Source organism: Ursus americanus, chromosome 2 (assembly GCF_024610735.1).
Source record: "Ursus americanus isolate L20-20 chromosome 2, mUrsAme1.1.p, whole genome shotgun sequence".
Taxonomy (NCBI): Eukaryota; Metazoa; Chordata; class Mammalia; order Carnivora; family Ursidae; genus Ursus; species Ursus americanus.
The window spans coordinates 55,270,500-55,296,998 of NC_142128.1; the positions used below are offsets into that span (position 1 = coordinate 55,270,500).

Sequence of the window (26,499 nt, forward strand, 5' to 3'; positions counted from 1 at the left end):
TAAGTAAACCAATAATTTTGGTTCAAAGCAATAGGCTCATGGTCAGGTCAGGGTATCAAGTGCAGCAGGTTAAGAGAAAAGGAACAGCTATCCAGCCCAAAGGACAAGAAATGGTTTTGGGGAGAATGAATCTTTATGACTCCAAAAAGAATATGATACCTGTTTTTAAAAATTGACCAAAATGGGGGCGCCTGGGTGGCTCAGTCATTAAGCATCTGCCTTGGGCTCAGGGCGTGATCCTGGCATTATGGGATCGAGCCCCACATCAGGCTCCTCTGCTATGAGCCTGCTTCTTCCTCTCCCACTCCCCCTGCTTGTGTCCCTCTCTCGCTGGCTGTCTCTGTCAAATAAATAAATAAAATATTTAAAAAAATTGACCAAAATGGAAGAGTGTGTTTGTTACCAATTATTGTAATGTAGTACTACATGATGGGAAAATCGTGATGTTTCCATTCTCATTTTCCTCTCTTTGTCTTTTGTTTTCCTTTTCCTCAGCTAAGTAGAAAAACTGTGCTTTCCTGCTAAAAATTTCAGAATACCATAAAATAGTGACACATTGGACAATTAAATTCTTATATATATTTTTCTTTCTGACTTTAAAAATATTAAGGGAAGAAATTGTTCAACTATGAACTAGTAGAGGAAAATATATTGGCAAAAATGCTTTTGACTGCAGCTTGTCCCAATAATGATTATGAAATGTGTCAAACTCTTCTGAAATATTAAACATTTATTGCAGAAAATAGTAAAAGGAAATAACCTTTGTTGTCTAAAATATCAAAATAATTTTTTATGGTCTTTAAACAAATTGCAAAGGATCATTATTATGAATAGATAGGAAGACTTTTTGAGATGTTACATAATTTGACTCTCTTAATTCATAATTTAAATATGTAACTGAGAAAAATTGGGCACTTCAGAATTCAATAAGTATTTTACAAAAAATGGAGGGGCAAGAAAATTAATTCAGAAGTTCTGTTATTTATGTATATATTATTTTTTTCACAGAGAATGTGAGTGGGGGAAGGGGAAGAGGGAGGACAGAATCTCAAGCAGACTGCACTGAGCATGGAGCCCCAATGCAAGGCTCAATCTCATGACCCTGAAATCATGACCTGAGCCAAAATCAAGTGTTGGATGTTTAACTGACTGAGACACCAGGTGCTCCTATTATTTTAAATCTTATCTTGAATCAATCATACTTTATATGTAATATAATTTGACAAACTACAGTAAGTTTTAGGGTGTGTACAAAATAAGAATTTTCTTTCTGATCATTCAGATATTAAAATTAACTTGATAAGTTGAAGTATATACTGACTCCCCATTAAAATGTTAAGGTTTTATTTATTTTAATGTCTTTATAAAAACATGGAATGATCTAATTTATTAATAGAAATGTAAAAATCCTAAATAATTTTAACTATTATTTACCATTAATGATGTTGAGTTTATTCTAATCATGCAAGTGTAGATTCTAATTAACTTATTAACCTATATAACAATTTATAAACTCAATAGGTCAAATAGTTAAATCAGGACCTTTAATAAAATTGGCAATATATTTATTATTTTTTTATGTAAAGGCTTCTTGTTATTTTGGAATAGATAATTCTTTTAAATGATAATTTACCTGAGATGGTCAACATCACTAGACAGATTGTAACTTTAAAGATATATCCATTAAATTCAGAAATAATACAAATATGCTACCATCATGACTATGTGATATATATTACCTGTTTTGCTGAAAATGTTGGTCAATAAAGTAAAAGTGAAGTAGAAGAAAAAAATAAAATATAAGTATATATTGAAAATTATGAACTAAATCCTCACCATTTGACTGGCAAAAAAATGTACTTAATATATAATAAGATAGTTAAAATCAATAAGAAAAAATATGCAAAATACAAATGAAGTTTCCTCAAAAAAGATTATATTTGACCAAGAGCCAGATGAAAAACATTTAGCTTTACTAGTAACCAAAGACATACATACTAAAGCAGTGATTAATATTTTTCTTAAGATCATGACGAGGTAATCAGTGTTAAGTGGAACAGAACATAAAATGGACATTCTCAGATATTTCTGGTGGTGGGACTATAAATTTAATTTTTCTAGAAGGAATTTGGCCATATTTAACAAAATCTTTAAAAATACTTTGTACATTTCTAATATACATGAATTTCAGTTACCATAGTTAGATAATACCAATCCTCCAACAACATGGTTCAGATATTAGTTATTAAGGTATATTAACTGTGAGTAATTGCATAAAGTACAGATTTAGCTACTGGCTCTTCAGTCTACAAATTACTGTGGAAACAATGCATATCATGATCAGTGATCAATCATGAGTCTTCTTTCAAAGTCTGTTGGGGATTGGTCAGTGCACATCCATTCAAAGAAGCTTGTAGTTGTGCTGCTTCCTAGTCTGTCAGTAATAAACCCATGTGACATTTGAGAAACACAAATTCACGAAAGGGGATTGAACATTCCTTTCTTCACAGAAGAAATAGCTGACCAGTGCCGCCATTTGAAAGACTTTATATATGCAGCTAGATCAACTCAGCAAAGGCTAAACTTAAAAATGAGGAGAGTGGTTATGAGGACAGTGAAAGCACAAAGATTGTGCTAATTGAAATGATGGAAGATTGAAATGATGGAAGGCCATCAATACTTACAAAGCAATATGACCATTCAGCAAGGCATAGACTAGAAAGTTATAGGATAAGAAAGCAAGCGTGATTCAAACTACTCATTTTTTTTTACAAAGAAATAAAACAATTTAATTCTCAAAGTTTCAAATGTTAACTTACAGCCTACTAAATGTTAGTCTAATTTTTATTGCCTTTCATATTTATAACTGACAGTAAGAATATTTTTAAAGTTTTACCTTTACTTATTTCTTCTTTGTTGCTCTTTCTTTATGCTGATCCAAGTTTCTGACCTATAGTATTTTTCTTCTCTCTAAAGAACTTTCAACATTTCTTGCAAGGCAGTTCGGCCACAAATTTCAATTTTTGTTTGAGAAAGTATTTAGTTCTCCTTCACTTTTGAAGGAAAATTTTGCAGGGTACAGAATTCTAGGTTCGTGGCTTTTTTCTTTCAACGCTTAAGCATTTCACTCTGCTCTCCTCTTAATTGCACGGTTTCTGAGGAGAAGTTAGATATAATTCTTACCATTGTTCTTCCACAGGTTAGGTGTTTTTAAAACTCTGCTTCTTTCATATTTTTCCTTTACTCTTTGATTTTCTGTAGTTTGAAAATTATGGACCTGGGTATAGATACTGTTGTTTTGTTTTGTTTTGTTTTGTTTTTAGTATTTACCCTGCTTGGTGTTTTCTAAGCTTCCTGAGGTTCTCTAAGCTTCCTGAGGATCTGAGGTTTGGTGTTTGACATTAAATTGGAGAAATTCTCAGTCATTATTGTTTCAAATAATTATTCTGTTCCTTTCTTTCTTCTCCTTCTGGTGTTCCCATTATGTGTATGTTATAACTTTTCTAGTTGTCCCACTGTCCTTGGATTGTCTGTTTTGTTTTTTCAGTTTTTGTTCTCTGCTTTTAGGATTCTATTGATATATCTACCTCAGGAATTCTTTCCTCAGCTGAGTCCAATCTATTAATAGGCTCATCAAAGGCATTCTTCATTTCTGTGTGATCTCTCTCTAGCATATCTTTTTGTTGTTTTCTTAGGATTCCCATCTCTCTTCTTACATTGCCCATCCATTGTTCTTGCAGGCTGTCTACTTTATCCATTACAGGATAGGTGTTTTAATCATAGGTGTTTTAAATTCCTGCTCTGATAATTCCAACATTCCTTACATATCTGATTCTGATGCTTGCTCTTTTCAAATTGTGCAAGTGGATTTTTGGTTTTGTTTTGTTTTGCTTTTGGTGTTCCTTGAAATTTTTCTTCATAGACAGATGATGTACCTGGTAAAAGGAACTGTTGTATACAAGCCTTTAACAATGTGGTGAAGTGTGGGGGAAGCACTCTATAGTCTGTGATTAGGTCTCAATCTTTTAGTGAGCTTGTGCTTCTGGACTGTGAACTTTGCAGGTGCTTCTCTGTCTCTCCCCCAGATAGGTGAGACAGGATGACTGGAGTGGGCTGGAGTTGGGTATTTCCCTTCCCTAAGTCAGGTTCTGATAATACCCCAGCAGTTTAGGCTCTGGTTAACTAATTTCTGCTGAGGGCAGATATTGTTAAGAAGTGCAGTGAGCACTGATTTATTTCAAAATGGTTCCATTTTCCTCTTTCTGGCGGTAGTACGAGAAAATATTTCCCTAAGATTTACTGTGAGAACTTGGTTAAACTCCTGGAAGTAAGTCTCACAAAATATTTGGGAGCCCCCATTATAACTAGGTCCCCTTGGAGTCTTCAATTCTCAGACTTGTTCCTACTGAACCTCCAGCAATTTGTTAAGTACAGTTAAGTTTTATTTTTTTATTTTTTAATTTTTTTTGTTTCTTTTCCCCTGGAATTGGTTCCCATGGAAGCTGCTGCTACTGAGTCTCTGCTTTTGTCACTGAAACTCCCTGTTATCTGTCAGTCTGTCTTCCCAGTCTTGGGGACTTATTTGTCCTGTTTTTCCCCCTTAGAGATCCAAGAAGAGTTGTTGATTTTTCAGTCTATTCAGCTTTTTACTTGTTAGGATAGAGTGGTGACTCCAAGCTCTTTACTTGTGGAAACCCAAACTAGAAGCCAAGTTTTAATGTTTTGACAAAAAAAAAAATTAAAGATTATTGAACAATCATAACTTTCCCCATTGGTTATTAAGATTGTTTTGCATAGTTTCAGCTTGTATGGACACTTACCATTTCACACTACCATGCATATAAGATGCTAATTTTGATTTATTAAACATTTTTTTTCAAAAACAATACTTGCTTTTAACTCTTTGATATTAGTTTTACGTCTAATGAAAGTGCTTGTTACATAAAAAAGCTTTATATTTCTTTATTGTTCTGTTACTTTATTGTTTCAGTGTGATCACTGCTTGCCTCTTTATAATGATAAGCCTTTCCGCCAAGGTGATCAAGTTCATGCTTTCAATTGTAAAACTTGTCAATGCAACAACCATTCCAGAAGCTGCCACTACAACATCTCAGTGGACCCATTTCCATTTGAGCACCACAGAGGAGGTGGAGGGGTCTGTGATGATTGTGAGCATAACACGACAGGTAACTAGCAAATCATAGATAACGAATAACAAAGTCTGATTTGGGCTTTGAGGCCCATGTGCCTTATACAATGCACGTCATTTTAAATTATGTTATTGCTATCTTACTTAAGAAAGTGTTTTGATACTGTATCATATGATTTCATTCATGTGGAATTTAAGAAACAAAACAAATGAGCAAAGGGAAAAAGAGAGAGAGAAACCAAAAAGTGGACTCTTGACTATAGAGAACAGCCTGATGGTTACCAGAGGGGAGGTTGGTGGGGGAATGGCGTTAAATAGGTGATGGGGATTAAGAACTGCACTTGTGATGAGCACCCAGTGTTGTATGGAAGGGCTGAATCACTCTATCATACACTTGAAAAACTAATATTATACTGTATGTTAACTAACTGGAATTTAAAGAAAAACTTAAAAAAATGATACTATTTGGTTAGAAAAGTTTGTTCATTAAATCTTCATGAATCCAAGTAACTAGGTAGTTTTCAGAAATAGCACTCTAATTTTTGACTCTATCTTTTCAGGAAAGTTGTATTTTTTTAAAATTACAGGCATTTTGATTAAACCATGAGTATATTTTGGAAAACTCAGGAATTGTTTGTTTGAGTATGTATACCCTTAAGTTTCTTTGTGTGACCTTGATCTTCCATTACGTCTGGATTTTCATGTGATGTTTATGTTCGTTCAGATTTGGCAAGGATCCTGGTAATCTGGGAACACCCCCTTTTTTTTTTTAAATGATTTTTTATTATATTATGTTAGTCACCATACAGTACATCCCTGGTTTCCGTTGTAAGGCTCAATGATTCATTAGTTGCGTATAACACCCAGTGCACCATGCAATATGTGCCCTCCTTACTACCCATCACTGGTCTATCACATTCCCCCACCCCCCTCCCCTCTGAGGCCCTTAGTTTGTTTCTCATAGTCCATAGTCTCTCATGTTTCATTCCCTCTTCTGATTACCCCCCCTTTCTTTATCCCTTTCTTCTCCTACCGATCTTCCTAGTTTTTATGTTCCATAGATGAGAGAAATCATATGATAGTTGTCTTTCTCTGCTTGACTTATTTCACTTAGCATTATCTCCTCCAGTGCCGTCCATGTTGCAGCAAATGTTGAGAACTCGTTCTTTCTGATAGCTGAGTAATATTCCATTGTATATATGGACCACAACTTCTTAATCCAGTCATCTGTTGAAGGGCATCTTGGTTCCTTCCATGATTTAGCTATTGTGGACATTGCTGCTCTGAACATTGGGGTGCATATGGCCCTTCTCTTTACTACGTCTGTATCTTTGGGGTAAATACACAGTAGTGCAATGGCTGGATCACAGGGTAGCTCAATTTTTAACTTTTTAAGGGACCTCCACACTGTTTTCCAAAGTGGCTGTACAAACTTGCATTCCTACCAACAATGTAGGAGGCATCCCCTTTCTCCACATCCTCTCCAACAATTGTTGTTTCTTGCCTTGTCTATTTTTGCCATTCTAACTGGCGTAAGGTGGTATCTCGGTGTGGTTTTGATTTGAATTTCCTTGATGGCTAATGATTTTGAACATTTTTTCATGTGTCTGTTAGCCATTTGTATGTCTTCATTGGAAAAGTGTCTGTTCATATCTTCTGCCCATTTTTTGATTTGTTTATTTGTTTCTCGTATATTGAGTTTGAAAAGTTCTTTGTAGATCTTGGATACCAGTCCTTTATCTGTAGTGTCATTTGCAAATATCTTCTCCCATTCCGTGGGCTGCCTCTTAGTTTTTCTGACTGTTTCCTTGGCTGTGCAGAAACTTTTAATCTTGATGAAGTCCCATAAATTCATTTTATCTTTTGTTTCTCTTGCCTTTGGGGATGTATCATGAAAAAGGTTGCTTTGGCCGATGTCGTAGAGATTGCTGCCTATGTTCTCCTCTAGAATTTTGATGGATTCCTGTCTCACATCGAGGTCTTTCGTACATTTGGAGTTTATCTTTGTGTATGGTGTGAGATAGTGGTCAAGTTTCATTCTTTTGCATGTAGCTGTCCAATTTTCCCAGCACCATTTATTGAAGAGACTGTCTTTTTCCCACCGGATGTTTTTTCCTGCCTTATCAAATGTTAGTTGCCCAAAGAACCGAGGGTCCATTTCTGGGTTCTCTATTCTGTTCCATTGGTCTATGTGTCTGTTTTTGTGCCAGTACCATGCTGTGTTTGTGATCACAGCTTTGTAGTACAGCTCGAAATCCGGCATTGTGATGCCCCCAGCTTTGTTTTTCCTTTTCAACAGTTCCTTGGAGATTTGGGGCCTTTTCTGTTTCCATACAAATTTAAGGATTATTTGTTCCAGTTCTTTGAAAAATGTCCTCGGTATTTTGATCGGGATAGCATTGAAAGTGTAGATTGCTCTGGGTAGCATGAACATTTTAACTATGTTAATTCTTCCGATCCATGAGCATGGAATATCTTTCCATCTTTTTATGTCTTCCTCAATGTCTTTCAAGAGTGATTTATAGTTTCTAGAATATAGGTCCTTTACGTCTCTGGTTAAGTTAATTCCAAGGTAACGTATGGTTTTTGGTGCTATTGTAAATGGGATGGATTCCCTAATTTCTCTTTCTTCGGTCTCGTTATTCGTGTATAGAAATGCAACTGATTTCTGAGCATTGATTTTGTATCCCGCCACGTTACTGAATTGCTCTATAACTTCTAATAGTTTGGGAGTGGCTTCTTTTGGGTTTTCCATATAGAGTATCATGTCATCTGCGAAGAGAGACATTTTGACTTCTTCTTTGCCGATTTGAATACCTTTGATCCCTTTTTGTCATCTGATTGCTGTTGCAAGGACTTCTAGTACTATGTTGAGTAATAGTAGCGAGAGTGCGCATCCTTGTCGAGTTCCTGATCTTAAGGGAAAGGCCTCCAGCTTTTCCCCATTGAGAATAATATTTGCAGTAGGCTTTTCATAGATGGCTTTTATGAGATTGAGAAATGTACCTTCTATTCCTACACTCTGAAGGGTTTTAATCAGGAAAGGATGCTGTATTTTGTCAAATGCTTTTTCGGCATCGATTGAGAGGATCATATGGTTCCTGAGTCTTTTCTTGTTGATATGATGTATCACGCTGATTGATTTGCGAATATTGAACCACGCTTGTATCCCAGGTATGAATCCCACTTGATCGTGATGGATAATCCTTTTAATGTACTGTTGGATTCTATTAGCAAGGATCTTGTTGAGGATTTTGGCGTCCATATTCATTAGGGAAATTGGTCTGTAATTCTCCTTTTTGAGGGGGTCTTTGCCTGGTTTGGAGATCAAGGTAAATATTGGCCTCATAGAATGAGTTTGGTAGCTTTCCTTCTGTTTCTATTTTTTGAAATGGCTTTAGGAGAATAGGTATTATTTCTTCTTTGAATGTTTGGTAGAATTCCCCAGGAAAACCGTCCGGGCCTGGAGTTTTGTTATTTGGAAAGTTGTTTATCACTGACTCAATTTCTTCATAATTAATTGGCCTGTTTAAGAAATCAATTTCTTCCTGTTTCAATCTTGGTAGTTTGTAGGTTTCCAGGAAGGATTCCATCTCTTCCAGATTGCTTAGTTTATTGGCATATAGCTGTTGATAAAAGTTTCTAATAATCCTTCCAATTTCAATGGTGTTCGTCGTGACCTCCTCTTTTTCATTCATAATTTTAATAATCTGGGTCCTTTCTCTTTTCTTTTGGATAAGTCTTGCCAGTGGTCTGTCAATTTTATTGATTCTCTCAAAGAACCAGCTTCTAGTCCTGTTGATCTGCTCTACTGTACTTCTGGTTTCTGCTTGATTGATTTCAGCTCTAATTTTGGTCAACTGCTTCCTCGTGCGTGGATTAGGCCTGTCCCTCTGTTGCTGTTCCAGCTTCTTGAGGTGAGAATATAAAAACTGCATTTTAGATTTTTCCATTCTTTTGAGTGAGGCTTGGATGGCTATGTATTTCCCCCTTAGGACTGCCTTTGCAGTATCCCATAGGTTTTGGACTGTTGTATTTTCATTCTCATTGGTCTCCATAAATTGTTTAATTTGATTTTTGATTTCCTGGTTTATCGAGTCATTCCTGAGCAGGATGCTTCTTAGTCTCCAAGTGTTTGAGTTTCTTCCAAATTTTTCCTTGTGGTTGAGTTCCAATTTCAGAGCATTGTGGTCTGAGAATATGCAGGGGATAATTTCAATCTTTTGGTATCGGTTGAGACCTGTTTTGTTTCCCAGAACATGGTCTATTCTTGAGAATGTTCCATGGGCATTAGAATAGAATGAGTATTCTTTGGTTCTGGGGTGTAGTGTTCTATAGATATCTATGAGGTCCAACTCATCGAGTATGGCATTCAAAGCCTTTGATTCCTTGCTTAGTTTTTGCCAGGGTGTTCTGTCTATTTCTGATAGTGGAGTGTTGAGGTCCCCTACTATTAATGTATTTTTATTTATATGTCTCTTTATTCTGGTTAAGAGTTGGCTTGTGTATCTTGCTGCTCCCCTGTTGGGGGCATATATATTTATAATTGTCATATCCACTTGTTCAATACTTCCTTTAAGAATAATATAGTGCCCTTCTGCATCTCTAACTATAGTCTGTAGTTTAAAATCCAATTTATCTGATATGAGAATTGCTACCCCAGCTTTCTTTTGAGGTCCATTTGCGTGAAAGATGGTACTCCATCCCCTTACTCTCATTCTGAATGCATCTTTGGGTTCAAAATGAGTCTCTTGTAGACAGCAAATGGATGGGTCATTTCTTTTTATCCAATCTGCAACCCTGTGGCATTTATGGGAAGGTTCAAACCATTCCCATTAAGACTGATTACTGAGAGATATGATTTTAATGATGCCATGTTGCCAGTAAAGTCTTTGTTTGCATTGGCTGTGACTTTCTGTTCTGTATCACTCTTGGGGCCTTTTTACCTTTATAGAACCCCCCATAATATCTCCTGTAGGGCTGGTTTCGTAGTTACGAAATTGGTTAATGACTGGCGATTCTGAAATGTCTTTATTTCTCCATCAATTCTGAATGACAGCCTTGCTGGATAAAGGATACTTGGCTGCATGTTTTTCTCTGAAAGAGCTTTAAATATCTCCCCCAACCCTTTCTCTCATTCCAGGTCTGTGTAGACAGGTCTGACGTAATTCTGATGCCTTTGCCTTGGTACGTGAGAAATTTCTTTGCCCTGGCTGCTTTCAATACTGTATCCTTGGATCTAATATTTGTGACGTGGTGTAGGTTTGTCGTGGTTGAGCTTGGGAGGGGTCCTCTCTGCCTCTTGGACACGAATGTTTGTTTCCCTCGCTAGATTAGGGAAGTTTTCAGCTACAATTTGTTCAAATATCTCTTCTAGACCTCTGTTTTTCTCCACCCCCTCGGGGATGCCGATGATTCTAACATTGGATCGTTTCATTGAGTCAATAATCTCCCGTAACCTACATTTATGGGCTTGGATTTTTTTAAGAGCAGCTTCTATTTTGGTTTTTCCCTCTATTAACCCATCCTCCAATTCACTAACCCGTTCCTCTGCTTCAGTGACCCTGGCCGTCAGAGCCTCTAGTTTTGCCTGCATTTGGCTCATAGAATTTTTAATTTCTGTCAGATTTGCTCTCATTTCTGTCCTTAGGGATTCTATATTCTCAGTAACCTTTTCGTTAATACTTTTTTCAATTCTACTCATCTTTTTGACCATTGTTACTCTGAATTCCATTTCTGATAATTTGGTTACATCCATATCCATTATTTCTGTGGCATAGGCCACAGACTCACTGTCTTTTCTTTGCTGGGGGGGGGGCTTCTCCTTCTTGTCATTCTGATGAGTAGAGGTTGCGGGGTTGTCCAGAGCCCAAATTATTGACTGGGTCCCAGGCTGTGCCCCTTGTTTTATAGGGATCTTAGGGATTTGGGCTTCTTCTTTAAAGATTTTATTTATTTATTTATCTGAGAGAGAGAGACAGACAGTCAGCAAGAACAGGAACAGAAGCAGGGGAGTGGGAGAGGAAGAAGCAGGCTCCCTGTGGAGGAGCCCGATGAGGGACTCCTTTCCGGAACGCCAGGATTACGCCCTAAGCCGGAGACAGGCACTCAGTGACTGCGCCACCCAGGCGTCCCGGGTTGTGGGCTTCTTGATTTTTCAGCCTGCCTTTTGTGTTCTCGGGGAGGGGCCTGCCGCGCAGATACTCAGGCAACCCTGTTTGGGTAGAGTCTCCGTGTCCCTGCGAGGGGGGATGGGGATGGGCACGTTGTGAGCTGGTATTTCCAGGCTTTTATTCTCTGGCGGCTTTCCCTGGCGGTCTGCTGTGCCTCTTCTGAGAGTCAGAGCAGCAGAGGCTTAATTGTCACAGAACAGAGGGATTGTGGCCCATTCTCCACTGATGTTCTGGCCACTTTAACTCTGTTACTGTTGGTGCTGTTCAACCCTGCAGCGTCCCGGGATGTGCGCCCTCACTTCCAGGGCCGGCGTGTCTCTGTTCTTTGTGTTTCTAACGCCACCAGCCGCCCTGCGCGCTCCCAGATCTCCCGGTCTCAGTCTATGCCCGGTGAGCACACCGGGATTCCGGAGTTCCATGAGAAGCCTGGTGGCACGCGCACCTGGTTCTGGGTCTCAGTCTGCTGTTTTGCGGGTGCCATCCGCGAGTCCGCCCGCTCCCCCGTGCAGGTGGCCCGCCAGCCGCCCCGCGCGCGCTCCGGGAGCTCCCGGTCTCAGTCTGGATCCAGTGAGCACACCGGGATTCCGGTGTTCAGCGAGAAGCCTGGCGGTGCGCGCTCCCAGCTCACCGGTCTCAGTCCGCTCTCTCGCAGGTGCCGTCCGTGAGTCCGCCTGCTCCCCTGTGCAGAAAGCTGCCATTTCCCCGGCGCCCGAACGCGGCGGCTCCCTCCTCCTTCCGTTTATCTTCCGATATCTGTGCGCAGTTTACAGCTCCCCTCTTCGTACCTCAATACTCAGCGCTGAAGATGTTCATTTGTAGAGTTCCAGATGCATCATCCTGCGTCTCAGGCTGATTCCGTGGTTATTTAGGCTGGTCTGGTACCTATCCAGCTCGACTCAGGGGACCGGCTGAAAAAGGGGTCCCCTACTCCTCCGCCATCTTAACTCTTCCGGATCTGGGAACACTCCTTTTTAAAAATGCTAATTAAATGCACAAGATGAGTACCGAAGTCTTGTTCTAAAAGCATACAGCATTTTGACTCATCATTGCAGATTACTATTCTCTGAAGGGCTGGTATATTAAAAGCAGAAATAGGCAATATCTCAATTTGTAAAATATAATGGCCCAAGTCTGATGGATTTGAAAGTATACCACTCGGAAGCATGAATAGATTTATTAGATAATTATTGATGACCTAAAATGTCACCAGAACTTGACTAGGTGCTGGAAATATAAAGCCGAACAAGATATTGAATTTTCCTGTCTTTATGTGGATTATTACATAGTAGGAAAGGCAACTATTAAAAGAACAATTACAAAGTTGTCCGTTGAGTGCTAAGATAGGGTAAGTGCAGTAGGAGTTAATCAGGTGAAGGAGTGAGAGGGAGAGGAATTAGGGGGGTGTGACAAAGGTCTCTAATAGAAATAGGTGTGCAATGGCCTAGAGGAGAGAGGAACATGGCACCCTGAAAGAACTGACAGAAGGACAAGTGGAAGATTGTAAGACAAGGTGCTAAGAAGGAAAGCAGGGGTCTGATCTAGAAGGCTCTGTGAACCATGGTAAAGAGTTTGGCTTCTATTCTCAGGTTAATAAATACCACTTAAGGGTATTTTACAAGAAAGAGACATAATAAGTTTTATATTTTTGAAAGGCACATCTGGTTATAAAGTAGAGAATGGATTGGAGAGGGCCAGAAGTAGTTTGGGATACTGTGGTCGTCCAGCTAAGAAATAATGTTCGAGTACATTTAAGATGGTGTGGATAGAGAGAAGTGGATCTAAGAGATATGTGGAGTGGAAAGTGACAGCATTTTCTGAGCAAAGTGTAGGGTGTAAGTAAGGGAAAGGGAGAGTTAATTCTAACATTCCAGTCTGAGCAACAGAGTCAATGTTGGTGCCAGCCATTGAGACAGAAAACACAAAAGGATCAAACCTTAGGGAGAAAATGACAAATTCTGTTTTGGAAATGTTCATAGTATTTCCAAGAGACATAGGAGGAACTCTTCTGGGCAATTGGAAATAGTTCTGAAACTCATTTCTTAAGAAAAACCTTATTGTGATGCTTCAGAATAGATCAGTATCATCTATATACTTTAGTGATATCTTATGCTTATCACAATTTGTAAGTGCATATTTGTTCCTGTAATTATTTAATTAGAACTCATCTTACCCACTAGATTGTAAGAAAGCTCTGTGAAAGGGGTACAATGTGTATTATGCTTGCTACTGTATTTCTCAGCACTTAGCACAGTGTTTGAAACATGGTAATCACTCAATAAATGTTCATTGAATGATAAAGAAGAAATTTCTAGATTAGAGATAGAAATTCAGGTGTCATCAGCATATGCAAATAGAAATATTCTAGCAATACTATAAATTCATCTAATTTTTAATTAGTCCATGGCCAATATCCATCAGAATGTGTTTTTCTTTGATTAAGTTATTTCTATAGTCTCCTGATATTGAGCCAACTTTAGCAATATTTGAACAGAGTAGAAAACATAATGTTTAAAGGGGAATTGATAGTCTTGAGTTTTAATTCAGCTTATTCCAGTGGTCTTATATGCTACTCACATTTACTTTAGAATCCCCCTACAGTTTAGATTTTTTCTTGTATATAATGGCAAGAGAAAATTTCTAAATAATAAATTGTAAACTACAGGAATTACCTCTTATTTCTAATATATCCAAACATAGTCAATTTCTATTTTGCTATTTGAAATAAAAAATAATGGCCATAAGCAGAGAAACATTTGCTTTTAATAATGTTAACTATAGAATAATAAATTATATTTAGAACAATGTCCTTTTTTTAAACAAGATTTAGTTCTTGAAAAATATTTCTAATACTACATGCCTACTTGCTTCCAACGTATAACCATCATCCACCTCATACGTAAACATTTCTCATATTTGATTTAGACTAAGTGCCTGGTCCTAGAAATAAAGAAAAGTTTTAAGTTTAGGAACAAACTCTTTCAAAATGTATGGGCCCCAACAAAGCAGAGCTTTTTAGAAGTATGGTATTATATAACAGATGGGAGTTTAATGAAGTAAAGCACAGTTTGTAACAGGTTCATTGTTTCATATGCTCTGGATCACTAAATTGGCAGGTAGAGATGAAAGGTGCATTAAAATGGACGTCCCGAAAATTATAGAACTCCCTCAAAGGAATACAGTCTTTAATTTTGAATTATGCAGCTGATTTTAATGAATTGGAAGTCATAATGCATAACCTGTCTCTGATGCAGGAAGGAACTGTGAGCTATGTAAGGATTACTTTTTCCGACACGTTGGTGCAGATCCTTCCGCCATTGATGTTTGCAAACCCTGTGATTGTGATAAAGTGGGCACGAGGAACAGTGGCTTCCTTTGTGATAAGGTGAGTTTTCGGTATTGAAGGAAAAGAATTGCTCGCTTTCAGAAACTAATTTGGGCGATGTTCTACCAGTGAAATTGAGGTCTGTGTTTATCAGGAAGTCCTAGGTGTGTGTGTTTGCTTTTCTAAGACATGGTTGCTTTAGAAGTGCTCCCGTGCAACTTTTAATGTGAAGTATTAAGGCTATGTACGCAGGTAGTTCTTTGCATATAAGAAAGGCTCGTTTTATTTTTAATTTTAAAATTGTCAAAATATTGAGAGGGAGATGATTCCAAGTAAACTAGGAAGTGAATTGAGTATATGTCTTGGCATTATGGGTGAATTAATATTAATAAAAGTTATTAAATAAGAATGGTTTCTCCCCGAAGTTCCATAGAAAATAGTATAACAGAGGTCACTTCCACATAGATCCAAATGGAAATTATGATAGCCCTACTTCTAAATTTCTTATTCCTACCTTCTCTCTTAATACAATGGATTTTTATAATTTTATACTTTTTTTTTTTTACCAATATTACAAATATTGATGTTTGACCTACGTGAATACAGATTCTAACTGACCTGGGCCTATCTAGCAAGGCCTGCCTCAAGTCAGAAAAAGCAGTTCAGTATTTAAATGTGGTATCTTCATCTGGAGCGTTTTACCTGTTCTGATAGTACTAATATATAACAATATGTAAAGGGCAAATTTACTTTAAAGAATCAATTCAATGATTGTATTAATTTTTAATAATTACATATTCCCTTGTAAATAATTGAAAATGCACTGGCTAGAAATGTAAGCCCACAATCTAGTTAAATTTTTTTTTTAAGTTACAGCATGAAGATACTAAGTTCAAGGCAAAATATATCGGTCTTATAACTTTCAGCATACATTAAAAACTGCTTTAACAAATAAAAGCCAAATATAAAGTAGGCCAAAATAAAGTTTTGAAGAACTTCAGAGTGACTGTAGTGTGTTAATAAAAGAACATTATGTCTTATTGGAAAGAGTAGAAAAATCATTAACAAAGACAATTTCTACTATTTTTATTTTTTGATATTGAAGAAATAGTTTCTGAGAAAGTCATATTACAATTTTACACATTTCGATCAGTAAAGACTGAGTCTTTACATATATCCTCTTTACAAGTCTGCCAAGAATTTTCAGCATGGATGTCTTTTGCTTGATATTCAAATCTCAGCTCAAAGATTGATATATCTTTTAAGATACCTTTACTGACCACAGAATTACAGAACATTTTCAAATCACTTTCTTTTACATTACCCCATATTATTTCCATTAAAGCCTTTATGAAGTTAATTTACTTCATCTTTTTCTGTCCAACATAAATAGAACAGTTTCAGTAATATAATGAGCACCCAATAAGTATTTGTTTAATAAATTTTGGGTGACTGAAAAGAGTATCTGAGAACTGAAGCTCATAGTCAGATGGTCATTTAGAATGATTATCACAATATGAAGATTATATAAAATTTTCACTTAAATAATTTTTATCCCTGAAGATCCAAGGTCAAGGAACTTCAGTGTATAGTACTGAAAAAACTGTGAACTAAAGTTCTACTTCCCAAAGTGTAATTTACATGTCTGCTTCTAAAAAAAATTCACTTCAAGTATAATAATGTACACATAGCAGACACAAAAAGAACAGTAAAACTTATACCATGAAAAAATTAATCAAAATAAAGCAAGACTGACTATATTAATATCAGGTAATGTGGAGTACAAACAAATAAAATTTCCAGAGACACACAGATATTATGTAATGATAAAAGGATCACTTAAGCAAGAAGACGTAGAAATTCTAAATGTCTATGTACTAAACAGTAGAGTTGCAATATATGTGAAGAAAAACTGAGAACTGAGAGGATAGATATTAAAAAAAAGAACTTCAACCTCTCAAAAATTGATAGGAAAAAGAAAATTATCAGAACTCAACAATGTCTTCAACCAACAAGATCTCACATCTAATGAACAGTCCACTCAACAACAGCAGAATAGATAAACGCATATACCAAGATATTGAAGGACATTAAGCAAACTTCAATAAATTTAAAAGAACTAAAACCATACAGAACATGTTCTTTGACTACAATGGAATTAAAATAGAAATCAAAAACAGGTAAACAAAAAATATCCCCAATCACTTGGAAACTAAACAACACACTTCTAAATTATTCATGGGTCAAAGAGGAAGTCTCAAAGGAAATTAAAAAGACAGTGAACTGAATGGAGATAAAAATACAAAATATTAAAAATTGTAGATGCAGGTAAAGCAGTGATACAAGGGAATTTTATACCATTCAGTGTTTCCTTTAGAAAAGATAAAGTCTCAAATCAATAATCTGAACTTCCATTTCTGGAAATAAGGAAAAGAAGAGTGAAATAATCTCAAAGCAAACAGAATAAATCATATCATAAAGTTAAGAGCAGAGATCAACAAAATTTAAACAGAACAATAGAGAAAACCAATGAAAAAAATGGATCTTTGGAAAGATAAATAAAATTTACAAGCATCTTCCAAGACTGACAAAAAAGAGAAAACACAGATTACTAATAACAGAAATGAAACAAGAAGTATCACTACACATCTTTATAGACGTTCTTGTATAATAAGGAAATAACTACCAACAACTCTACACACAAACATTTTACTACTTTGGTGAAACAGAGCACTTCCTCAAAAAATATAAACTGCCTACTCACCTAGCATGAAATCAATAATTTGAATAGCCCTACAACTATTAAGGAATTTGAATTCATAATTTAAAATTTACAAAGAAAGAAATCTCCAAACCCAGATGGTTTCACTATAAAATTCTACCAAACACTTAGAATAATTAACATGAGCTCTGTATCTATTACAGCAAAATCAGAGGAGGGGTGACTTCTTAAGTCATTTCATGGAAGTATTATCCTGATATCAAAATCAGACAAAGTAATATACAAGTTACACTTTTCAAAGTAATATACAAGTTATTATAGCAAATGCCTTTCAAAATCCCAAAAAGATCTTTTTGTAGGTATAGATAATAGGATGCTAAAATTTGTATGAAAATATTATAAGATAAAATATCTTGGAAATAATGTTTCATAAATGTATAGTATTTTATATATTTTTATTTTATATCTATATATTAAAGATAAAATATAGTATTTGCATATTAGTTTTAATGTAGCTAAAATAACTTCAAACAGGGGATTAAATGGGGGGAATCACTTTATGCAATTGTGAGGCTTATTATATAGTTATATAAATCAAGATTGTGTGGTGTTGGAGGAAAGGTAGACAGATCAATGTAATAGAATAGAGAAATCAGATATAGTCCCATATAAATATGACCAATCAATTTTTGATGAAGGTATAAAACAATTCAGTGGAGGAAAGATAGTCTTTCAACAAATGGCCCTCTAGCACTTGCATATTCACAGAAATTAACACGAAATGAATTACAGATTTAAGTGTAAAATGTAAACAAATACAACTTTTATAATATGAGAGAAAATTTGGGGATATAAGCCGTTTTAGAGTCCTTAGACATGACACTAAATATATAATCCATAAAAGAAAAATACTGATAAATTAGACTTCATCAACATTAAAATTTTTTCTCTCAAAAGAATCTCTTAAGAAAATGGAAAGGCAATAATGAGGGAACTGGATGTAATGAGCACTGGGTGTTATACGCAAAGGATGAATCACTAAATTCTATCCCAGAAACTAATAATACATTATATGTCAACTAAACTGAATTTAAATAAAAAATTTTTAAAAAATGAAAAGCAAACTACAGACTGGGAGAAAATTTTTACAAACCACATATATAAGAAAGAAACTATATTGAGAATATATAATAATTCAACATTTAGAAAATGACAAACATAAAACAAAAGTGCTGTCTAATCAGAAAATGGCCAAAGATATGGAGACATATCACTGAACAAGATATGCAGATGGCAAATAATTCCAGAAAAAAATCTTCAACGTTTTCCATTAGGGACATGCAAATTAAGACTACAATTAGACATCACAGTGCAACTATTATTATAACTAAAAAGTGACAATTCCAAATGCTGGCAAGAATAAGGAGAAATTGGATCACATATTGTTGATGGGAATATAAATTGGTGAAGCCACTCTGAAAAATAGTTTGAGTTTTAAAAGAACAAAGTAAACATTTATCATACAACCTAGCAATTCTACTCCTGGGTATTCAATCCAGAGAAATGAAAATTTATGTCTGTAAAACCCTGTACATATATTTTAATAGCAGCTTTCTTTTTAATATTCAAAAACAGGAAGCAGTTAAAAGGTTTCTCAGTGGGTGAATAGGTAAGCAAATTGCAATACATCTATACCACAGATTACTACTCTGAAATACAAGAAAAAAAACCACTGACATACACAACTTGGAGTTCTCAGGGCATTATTCTGCATGAAAAAAAAAAAGAGTCTACCAAAGTCATATTCTGTATGATTCCACTTATGTAATATTATCAAAACAACAAAATTATAGGGATGAAGAGACTAGTGTTTGCCAGAAGTTAGGGATGGTGAGGGAAAGGAGATGGGTGTGAGTATAAATGAGTATCACTGGAAAGATCATTGTGGTGATGGAACAGTTCTGTGTCTTGATTGTGGTGGTGGTTATACATATATACACATATGATAACATGGCATAGAACTATATGAACACATTGTACAAATGTCAAATTCATGGTTTTGGAGGTGTACTATAATTGTGTAAATGTAATCATTGGGGGAAACTGGGCAAAGAGTATATGAGATTCCTCAACTATCTTTGCAACTTCCTGTGTATTTATAATTATTTTAAAATAAAATACTACATATGAAAGAAAGAGATAGATATAAAAAATAATCATATTGACATTATCAGGAAATAATGTTGCTTGAAGACAGTGAAGAATTATATTAAAAATTCCAAGGGAAGGCATAGTGAATATTCAATACACACTTCTAATCAAATGATCACTTCAGTATTAAGTTAAAATCTCTTTTTGTATTAATAGATGGTCAGAATGTTACCACTCATCAAACCCACATTAAAATAGTAAATATACAAAATGAAAAAAATACAAGACAGTGGGCAGCACTAAGCACAAGAAATGACAGATAATTATGATCCAAAAGAGTAAATATAAATCAAAATATATTTTAAAAGAATCTAGTGGTCTTTATGCTCTAGAAATATGCTTTCTTTAAGTAAATATTTGATGAATTTTTATTCTTAAATTATTTTTTTGTTTTGTTATAAATAACATTTATATGCCAACATGGCAGTCAATTTTGTTTATATTGGGTATGAAGATCAACCCATAGACAAAGAATAGGAGACAGAATGGCTATAAAATGAAAGAAAAATAATATAAAATTGAATTTCTGTAGATGGATGGGTAGATATAAATTTGAAGGTGATGAATTAAAAAGGAGAAATAGAAGAAACTTAACATGCATTATTGTCTCTATCTTTCAAGTAGAAAGTCAATAGGTATTATTAGGTATGTTAGAGTTCCAAAAAATAACCAGTAGAGAGCTAAAAATAATACAACCAAAAGTTCAGTGAAAAACTCACTGTTTTCCCCCTAAGATCAGGAACAAGAAAACAATGTCCCCTGTTATCACTTCTATTCAACACTGTACTGCCAGTTCTAACCAGGAAAATTAGGCAAGAAAATGAAATAAAAGTCACCCAGATTGAAATGGAGGAAATAAAACTACTTCTATTTGTATATAACATGATCTAGTAGATAAAAAATTCCAAGGAATTCATTAAAAAGCTCTCAGAACTGATAAATAGCAAAGTTCTGCAAGGTTGCAGAATATAAGATCAATATACAAAATCAATGGTATCTCAATATACTTGCAATGAACAAACTTGAAATTAAGAACACAACTTCATTTAAATAGCATCGAAAGAATAAAATACTTAGGAATATATTTAGTAAAAGAAGTCTAAAACTTATATTCTGAAAAATACAAAATACTGTTGAAAGAAATTAAAGATCTAAGTAAATGGAAAGACATCCCATTTTCATATATTAGAAACTTAATATTGTTAATGCTCTACAAACTTATCTACAGATTCAACGCAACCCTCTTAAAGCCTAACTGGCTTCTTTGCAGACGTTTTTAAGGACATTCAAGGTGCTTAAAAATGGACAAAACAATCTTGAAGAAGAATAGAGTTGGAAGACTCACATTTTCCAATTTCAAAAAATACCACAATGTTGTAGTAATCAAGACAGTGTAATGTGGTTTAAGGAGACGGATAGATGATAGATGGATAGATAGATGATAGATAGATAGATGATAGATAGATAGATAGATAGATAGATAGATGATAGATGATAGATAAACTACAATAGAATTGAGAGTCTAGCAATAAACCCTCACTTTTACATTCAGCTGACTTCAGACAAGGGTGTCAATGAAGAAAGAATACGATGTTGGGACAATTTCATATCCATATGCAAAAGAATGAAGTTAGACCCCTATTTCATATTACAACACAGTCGTGTTTTTCACAATATTAAACGTAGAGTTACTGCATGACCCAGCACTTTACCTCGTAGGTATATACCCAAGCAAAATGAAAATATATATCCTCACATAATCTTATTCATAACATTCATTACTGCATTATTCATAATAATCAAATGTAGAAATAATCCAAATGTTCATTACCTGATAAATGGATAAATAAAATGTGGTATAACCAATCAGTGAGATATATCCAATGAAGAAAAGAAGTACTGACATGTATTACAACATGTACTTTGATCTCAGGAGTGGGATTAGGGGAAGGAGAGGGACAGGAAGAAATAAAGCTTTTTAAGAGATGCTGCCATATAATATTTTCGATGTACAAAAATCTAGTTTAAAAATGCATAAAAGGAAAAACGTGCTTTAAAATGTTAACATTTTTTCTTTGTTTTAAAAACACTTTTCCTTTTTACCTTTTTCTCCCCCTAATTTGCTTTGTTGATAATTTTTATAGGCAGATAGAAATAAAGAGAATTTTCATTAAATCTGGTATGTAGACAGAGAGGAATATATAGGAATCTGAATGTAGACACATTGATAGAATGGTTTTGTGAATTTAAAACCTCCACATTGTCTATCTCTAAATCACATTCATATTTACCTTGATTTTTAAAATTATTTTCTTATGCTCCAAGTACAGACACAAAGTATATGGATTATTATTAGGTGTGGAAATATAGTGTCAAGTACATCTTGGCTAAATAATGTTATAAAAGATTTCTAAAATGTTTTTGTCATTCTCAATGGGATAACAAAATACACACTAAAAAAGTTGTCAATAATGTCAGAATTATAAACTGAAAAATTGAATTCAAGGACATTTTAAAAATTCATGCAGTTGCAATCCTTAATAATATTAGGGAACATACAAGGAAATTAGGCAGTAGTTCAAGTCTCATTTTGTTATAATAACTTAGGAATCAAGCCAGCCCCAAATGGCCTGAGTGACTGACTATGTCGTGCGCTCTGTGTTCTGGAAGGGAACTTTCCTTTTGGCAGTTGTCATTTGAAACTCAATCCAATCTCATAAGATATGGCATGTTTGCCTTATTCTTCCATAAGAAATGTTATAATTCTTCCTCATCTGAGTGCCAAGATCTTGAGAATGGCATGAAGTAATATTCTGAGTCACTAAATCCTAAAAATACAGATGCCAAAGTCAAGACACATAGAACATCTAAAGCATAATAATAGTATTAATATTAATAGGAGAGGGGAAAATAGAAAAGAGTGATTACTATTATTCTGGAGTCCTTAATATAGAGTTCTTGGATCCCTGGGCTACCATGGATAAGTTTTAGGGCATCCATATGTATATTTAAATTTATGTAGTAGTGTGTCTGTGTATTTATTTGTTTGTTTGTTTATGTTTCTCTGAGGGAAGAGTTTTCAGTACCTTCATCAGATCCAAAACTATACATGAGCCAAAAAAGATGAAAATTCACAATGCTGGGGGGAAAATAGGTCCATTTATCTTAAAACCAGCCTTGGCTATTAGCACAGATACTTATAATGCAAGTTTCCCAGGATGTCACTGTACTTCTTGTTTCCTTTGAAGTCATTATATGAGTTATTTGACATCTTTTCTGAGTCAGAGGTTGACTGTTCGTTCTTTTTTTCTCATCTATGACTTAAGTTTAGAAGAACTAGATAGAGCCTCATGCCAGATGATACTTTAAAAAAAATAAATAAACGCATTCTGAGATATTGGAGTCATCCTTAAAGTACATATATAGAGAGATCCCAGTCTGTTGCTTATGCAAGGTGGGAGCAAATTGGCTCCAATCTGCCCCTCCTTTGCCCCTGCCCTTCATGTTTGCTGGTGTTCCTGGAGTACCTGCTACAGCCACCTACATAGGTAATGCTGATGATGTGAAAACACTTGAGAAAGTCTCTAGTATGACTCATGGTCTGAGTTGGAGACCACATTGGAGACCACCCAGAGCAGTGCTTCTCAAACTTGTCATGTGCACGTGAATATCTCCGATGTCTTTTTAAAAGGCAGATTCTGATTCAGGAAGTCTGGAGTGAAAACCAAGAATCTGCATTTGTGACAGGCCCCAGGGGATGCCATTGCTGCTGATCTATGGACCATTCTTTAATAACCAAGTTGCTAAAACACTATCAAAGATGTATATGCAAAAGAAACTGGATGTAGGTGTGTGAGAGAGAGCGGGATAAACATGAGTGTGTTCTTACGCATAAGTGTATATAGTTGGATGGGAATGGGCTTACTCTCTTCTATCTTCTGAATCCCATTTTGAAATCAAATGGTTTTCTAAGTTTTCCATATGACTGAGCCTCTCTTAAATTATAGTCGAATTGTACTCTAAGCTGTGTCCTCAGAATTAGAGAAACTGAACTAAGTGATTTTTTTTTAAATGGGGAAAAAAACGGTAAGGGAATCGAAAGTTGGCTGAAAACTGAAAATATAGTTGTAATTATATAAAAAGAAAGAAGAATGGTTGATTGTAATGCTCAATAAGGCATCAGTAGACTGCTGCAATAGAGCCAGAACAGAGAGAGATGATTAAGAGACATTAAAAAATAGATTAATAAGGCAGGAGACTAGGGGTTGGAATGAAATAGATGAAATAGAAAGGCACCAATGAAGGAAGTATTTCTAGGTCCAACCCAAAGAAAGTGGAATCATGAGGAATAAGGACCCCACTCACGAAAATTGATTGTTCCGCCAGAGGGATAATTTTCAAGGAAATACATTAAAAAAATGGAGCAGAATATACTTTCTCTACATAATGTACCATTTCCTGCAGTTCATCAGTGCTTTCTCATCTGCTCAGAACTAAGTATTTGTCATCAATTACCACAACATGTCCAAAAGTCACTGTGTGAATTTTCCAGAAATATATTACCTTATATTTTGTGTTACCCACATATTAAGGTGTACAAATAGAAATAATGCACACATTTCCTTAGTGCATGAAAAGCGTGACCCCAGATAGTATGATGGATGGATATTAGCTATTCACATTATGATGGTGAAGGATATGAAAGATGGGAAGTTTACCTAGAACTTAAAGACATGAAAACTTGGGCATAAGTTGTGGTCTCTCATTCAGAGACTTAAGGAGAGATGAGTAGTAATATTTCTCTTGCAGCTGGAACGCTAAGTATTAACTGACTAATCTGAGAATGTAGAGGGCCAGATGCAAAGGATAGGAACAAAGGTGCTAGGGTATAAATGGGAAAAGAAGGGGAACATGGATCTGATCTACCGATAGAGTCTCATACTGAAGAATAACCAAGGTTACGGCAAACTTCCTGGAGGTAAAATGGATGGAGCTATAACTGAGGTGGGGTTCCCACCTTCAGCCTAATTTGAGTTACACATGTTTGAACACACCTGGCATCTCCTTGGGAATGATCTTATCCCAAGGGCTATGGTATAAAAACTTGATCAAATAATCATACCCCAGACATTTAGGGCTAGATTCAGCAGTGAAAATAGAATTGTCAGGGATGTTAGGCAATAACTGGATATTGATTTAATTAACAAGTATAAGATAATAAGATACAAGGTGCATTGCATTACTACTCGATAGTAGTTAGGATAAACTAAACAGATATATCAAATAGATCCCCAAATTACTAGTGGTCCAAACAATATAGGAGTTTATTTCCTGTTCATAGAACTCCTCCAAGGTAGCCGTTCCAGGTTGGTTGGTGGCTCTCCTCCAGAAGACAGGTCAGGGACATAGCCTACTTCCATTGTCTGCCTTCCTCTGGAAAAGGAAAAGGCAAAGTGGAGAAGTAACTTTTGCGTCCTGAAGGTCTTGGTCCAAAAAAGGAATACATCGCTTCTGCTATAGTTCTGTTGGTGAGAGCTAGTTACATGCCTACACTAGTTATGTGGAAGGCTAGAAAAATGTTGTCCCTGGCTGGGGAGCCATGTCCTAAATACACTGTGTATTATGAAAGAGGAGAATGGATCTTGGTGGAGAGCCGGCCATCTCTGCTCTGTGCTCACAAGACAGAAGGTAGCCCAAGAATGAGAAGGATGTTCTCTTTTGCGTACAGAACACAATAGCTTCTGTTTAATGGAAACCCTGAGAATGGAGTACCTCATCAGCACCTTGGGGTTACCAGACCATTAACTGGAGGCAGTGCCTGCTTGGGGGTAAACCCTGTTTAGTGGCAGAGGTATCAGTGGAAGTTGGTCTGCTAAAACTGTGTCAGCACATGTCAGCAAAAGAGGACTGGATATGGGTGGGAGGAGAACCGGCTTGCATGCAAGGTGAAAACACTTGTTCATGAGCACATGTAAGAGGGAAGACTCGGCAAATGAGTGAGAAGTTAATCATGGCCTCTCTAGGTGCTTCCAGATAAGGAGGAAAGCATAAAGAGCAACAGCTCATACCGTAGATTTTAAAGGCAGTTTCAAAATATGAGTGTTTTAAGACTTTTAGCAAAGGCAACCACCATAGGATGGATGGGTGTGTGTGTGTGTGTGTCTGCATGTGTGTGTATCTTCTTGGGGTTATGATTAAAAGGTGAAAACATTTATTTATTTAGATATGAATATAAATAAAGGTATAGTAAGTTTGTTTTAAAAAATAGTCAATACATCACTGACCCTTTATATGTGTGTGTTTTTGTTTTTGTTTTATGATACTGATTCATTCAGGACAGATTATAGGCAGCCTCCTTTCTCCTGCCGACTAATGTGCTGACCCTTTCTAGAGGCAGTTGCACTCCCAGTATCAATGGTGAACCAGTGGCAAGGATGCTAGCTCCCTCAGTGTCATGCAGGACTGGGGAATATTTAAGCTCCTGGTGAGCTGAAGGACTGGTCTCCACCTTGATCTACCTGCATGAAGTTTTGGTGCTGTGCATGGGACTGCCACATTTTGAAATGCATAAAACAGATTGGCAAGTAGTTGACATATTGTTTAAAACGCATGAGGATAAAAATTCATCTGTAAAATTTCATAGGTTCTGTTTGTTATGCATTTGTCATGTGTGAAGGATTATGCCAAGCACTTTTAGTCAATTATTTCAGTCCTTACCAAAGTTGGTGAAGGTGTTGTTAATTTATCTATTGTGTAGTTATGGACATGGAGCCTCAGAGAAATTAGGTAACTCCTCCAAGATCACACAAGTAATAAAGAGGTAGAGCAGAAACTCAAAACTCGTATTGTTTGTTTCCAAAGCTCAACTTGAGGTTAGAAATGCTGGGTCTTAACTTAAATGTCTGTTCTTAACACTGGCACA

At 35.8% G+C, this 26,499-nt stretch overlaps 1 protein-coding gene across 1 annotated transcript in view; it reads left to right on the forward strand.

Moving 5' to 3' along the window:
- Positions 1-26,499, forward strand: part of USH2A (usherin) — a 676,006-nt gene that overhangs the window by 93,970 nt on the left and 555,537 nt on the right. The window contains exons 9-10 of the mRNA XM_045809720.2: positions 4,991-5,186; positions 14,574-14,704. Coding sequence (XP_045665676.2) covers positions 4,991-5,186; positions 14,574-14,704 — 327 coding nt within the window. The remainder of the gene's footprint in view (positions 1-4,990; positions 5,187-14,573; positions 14,705-26,499) is intronic.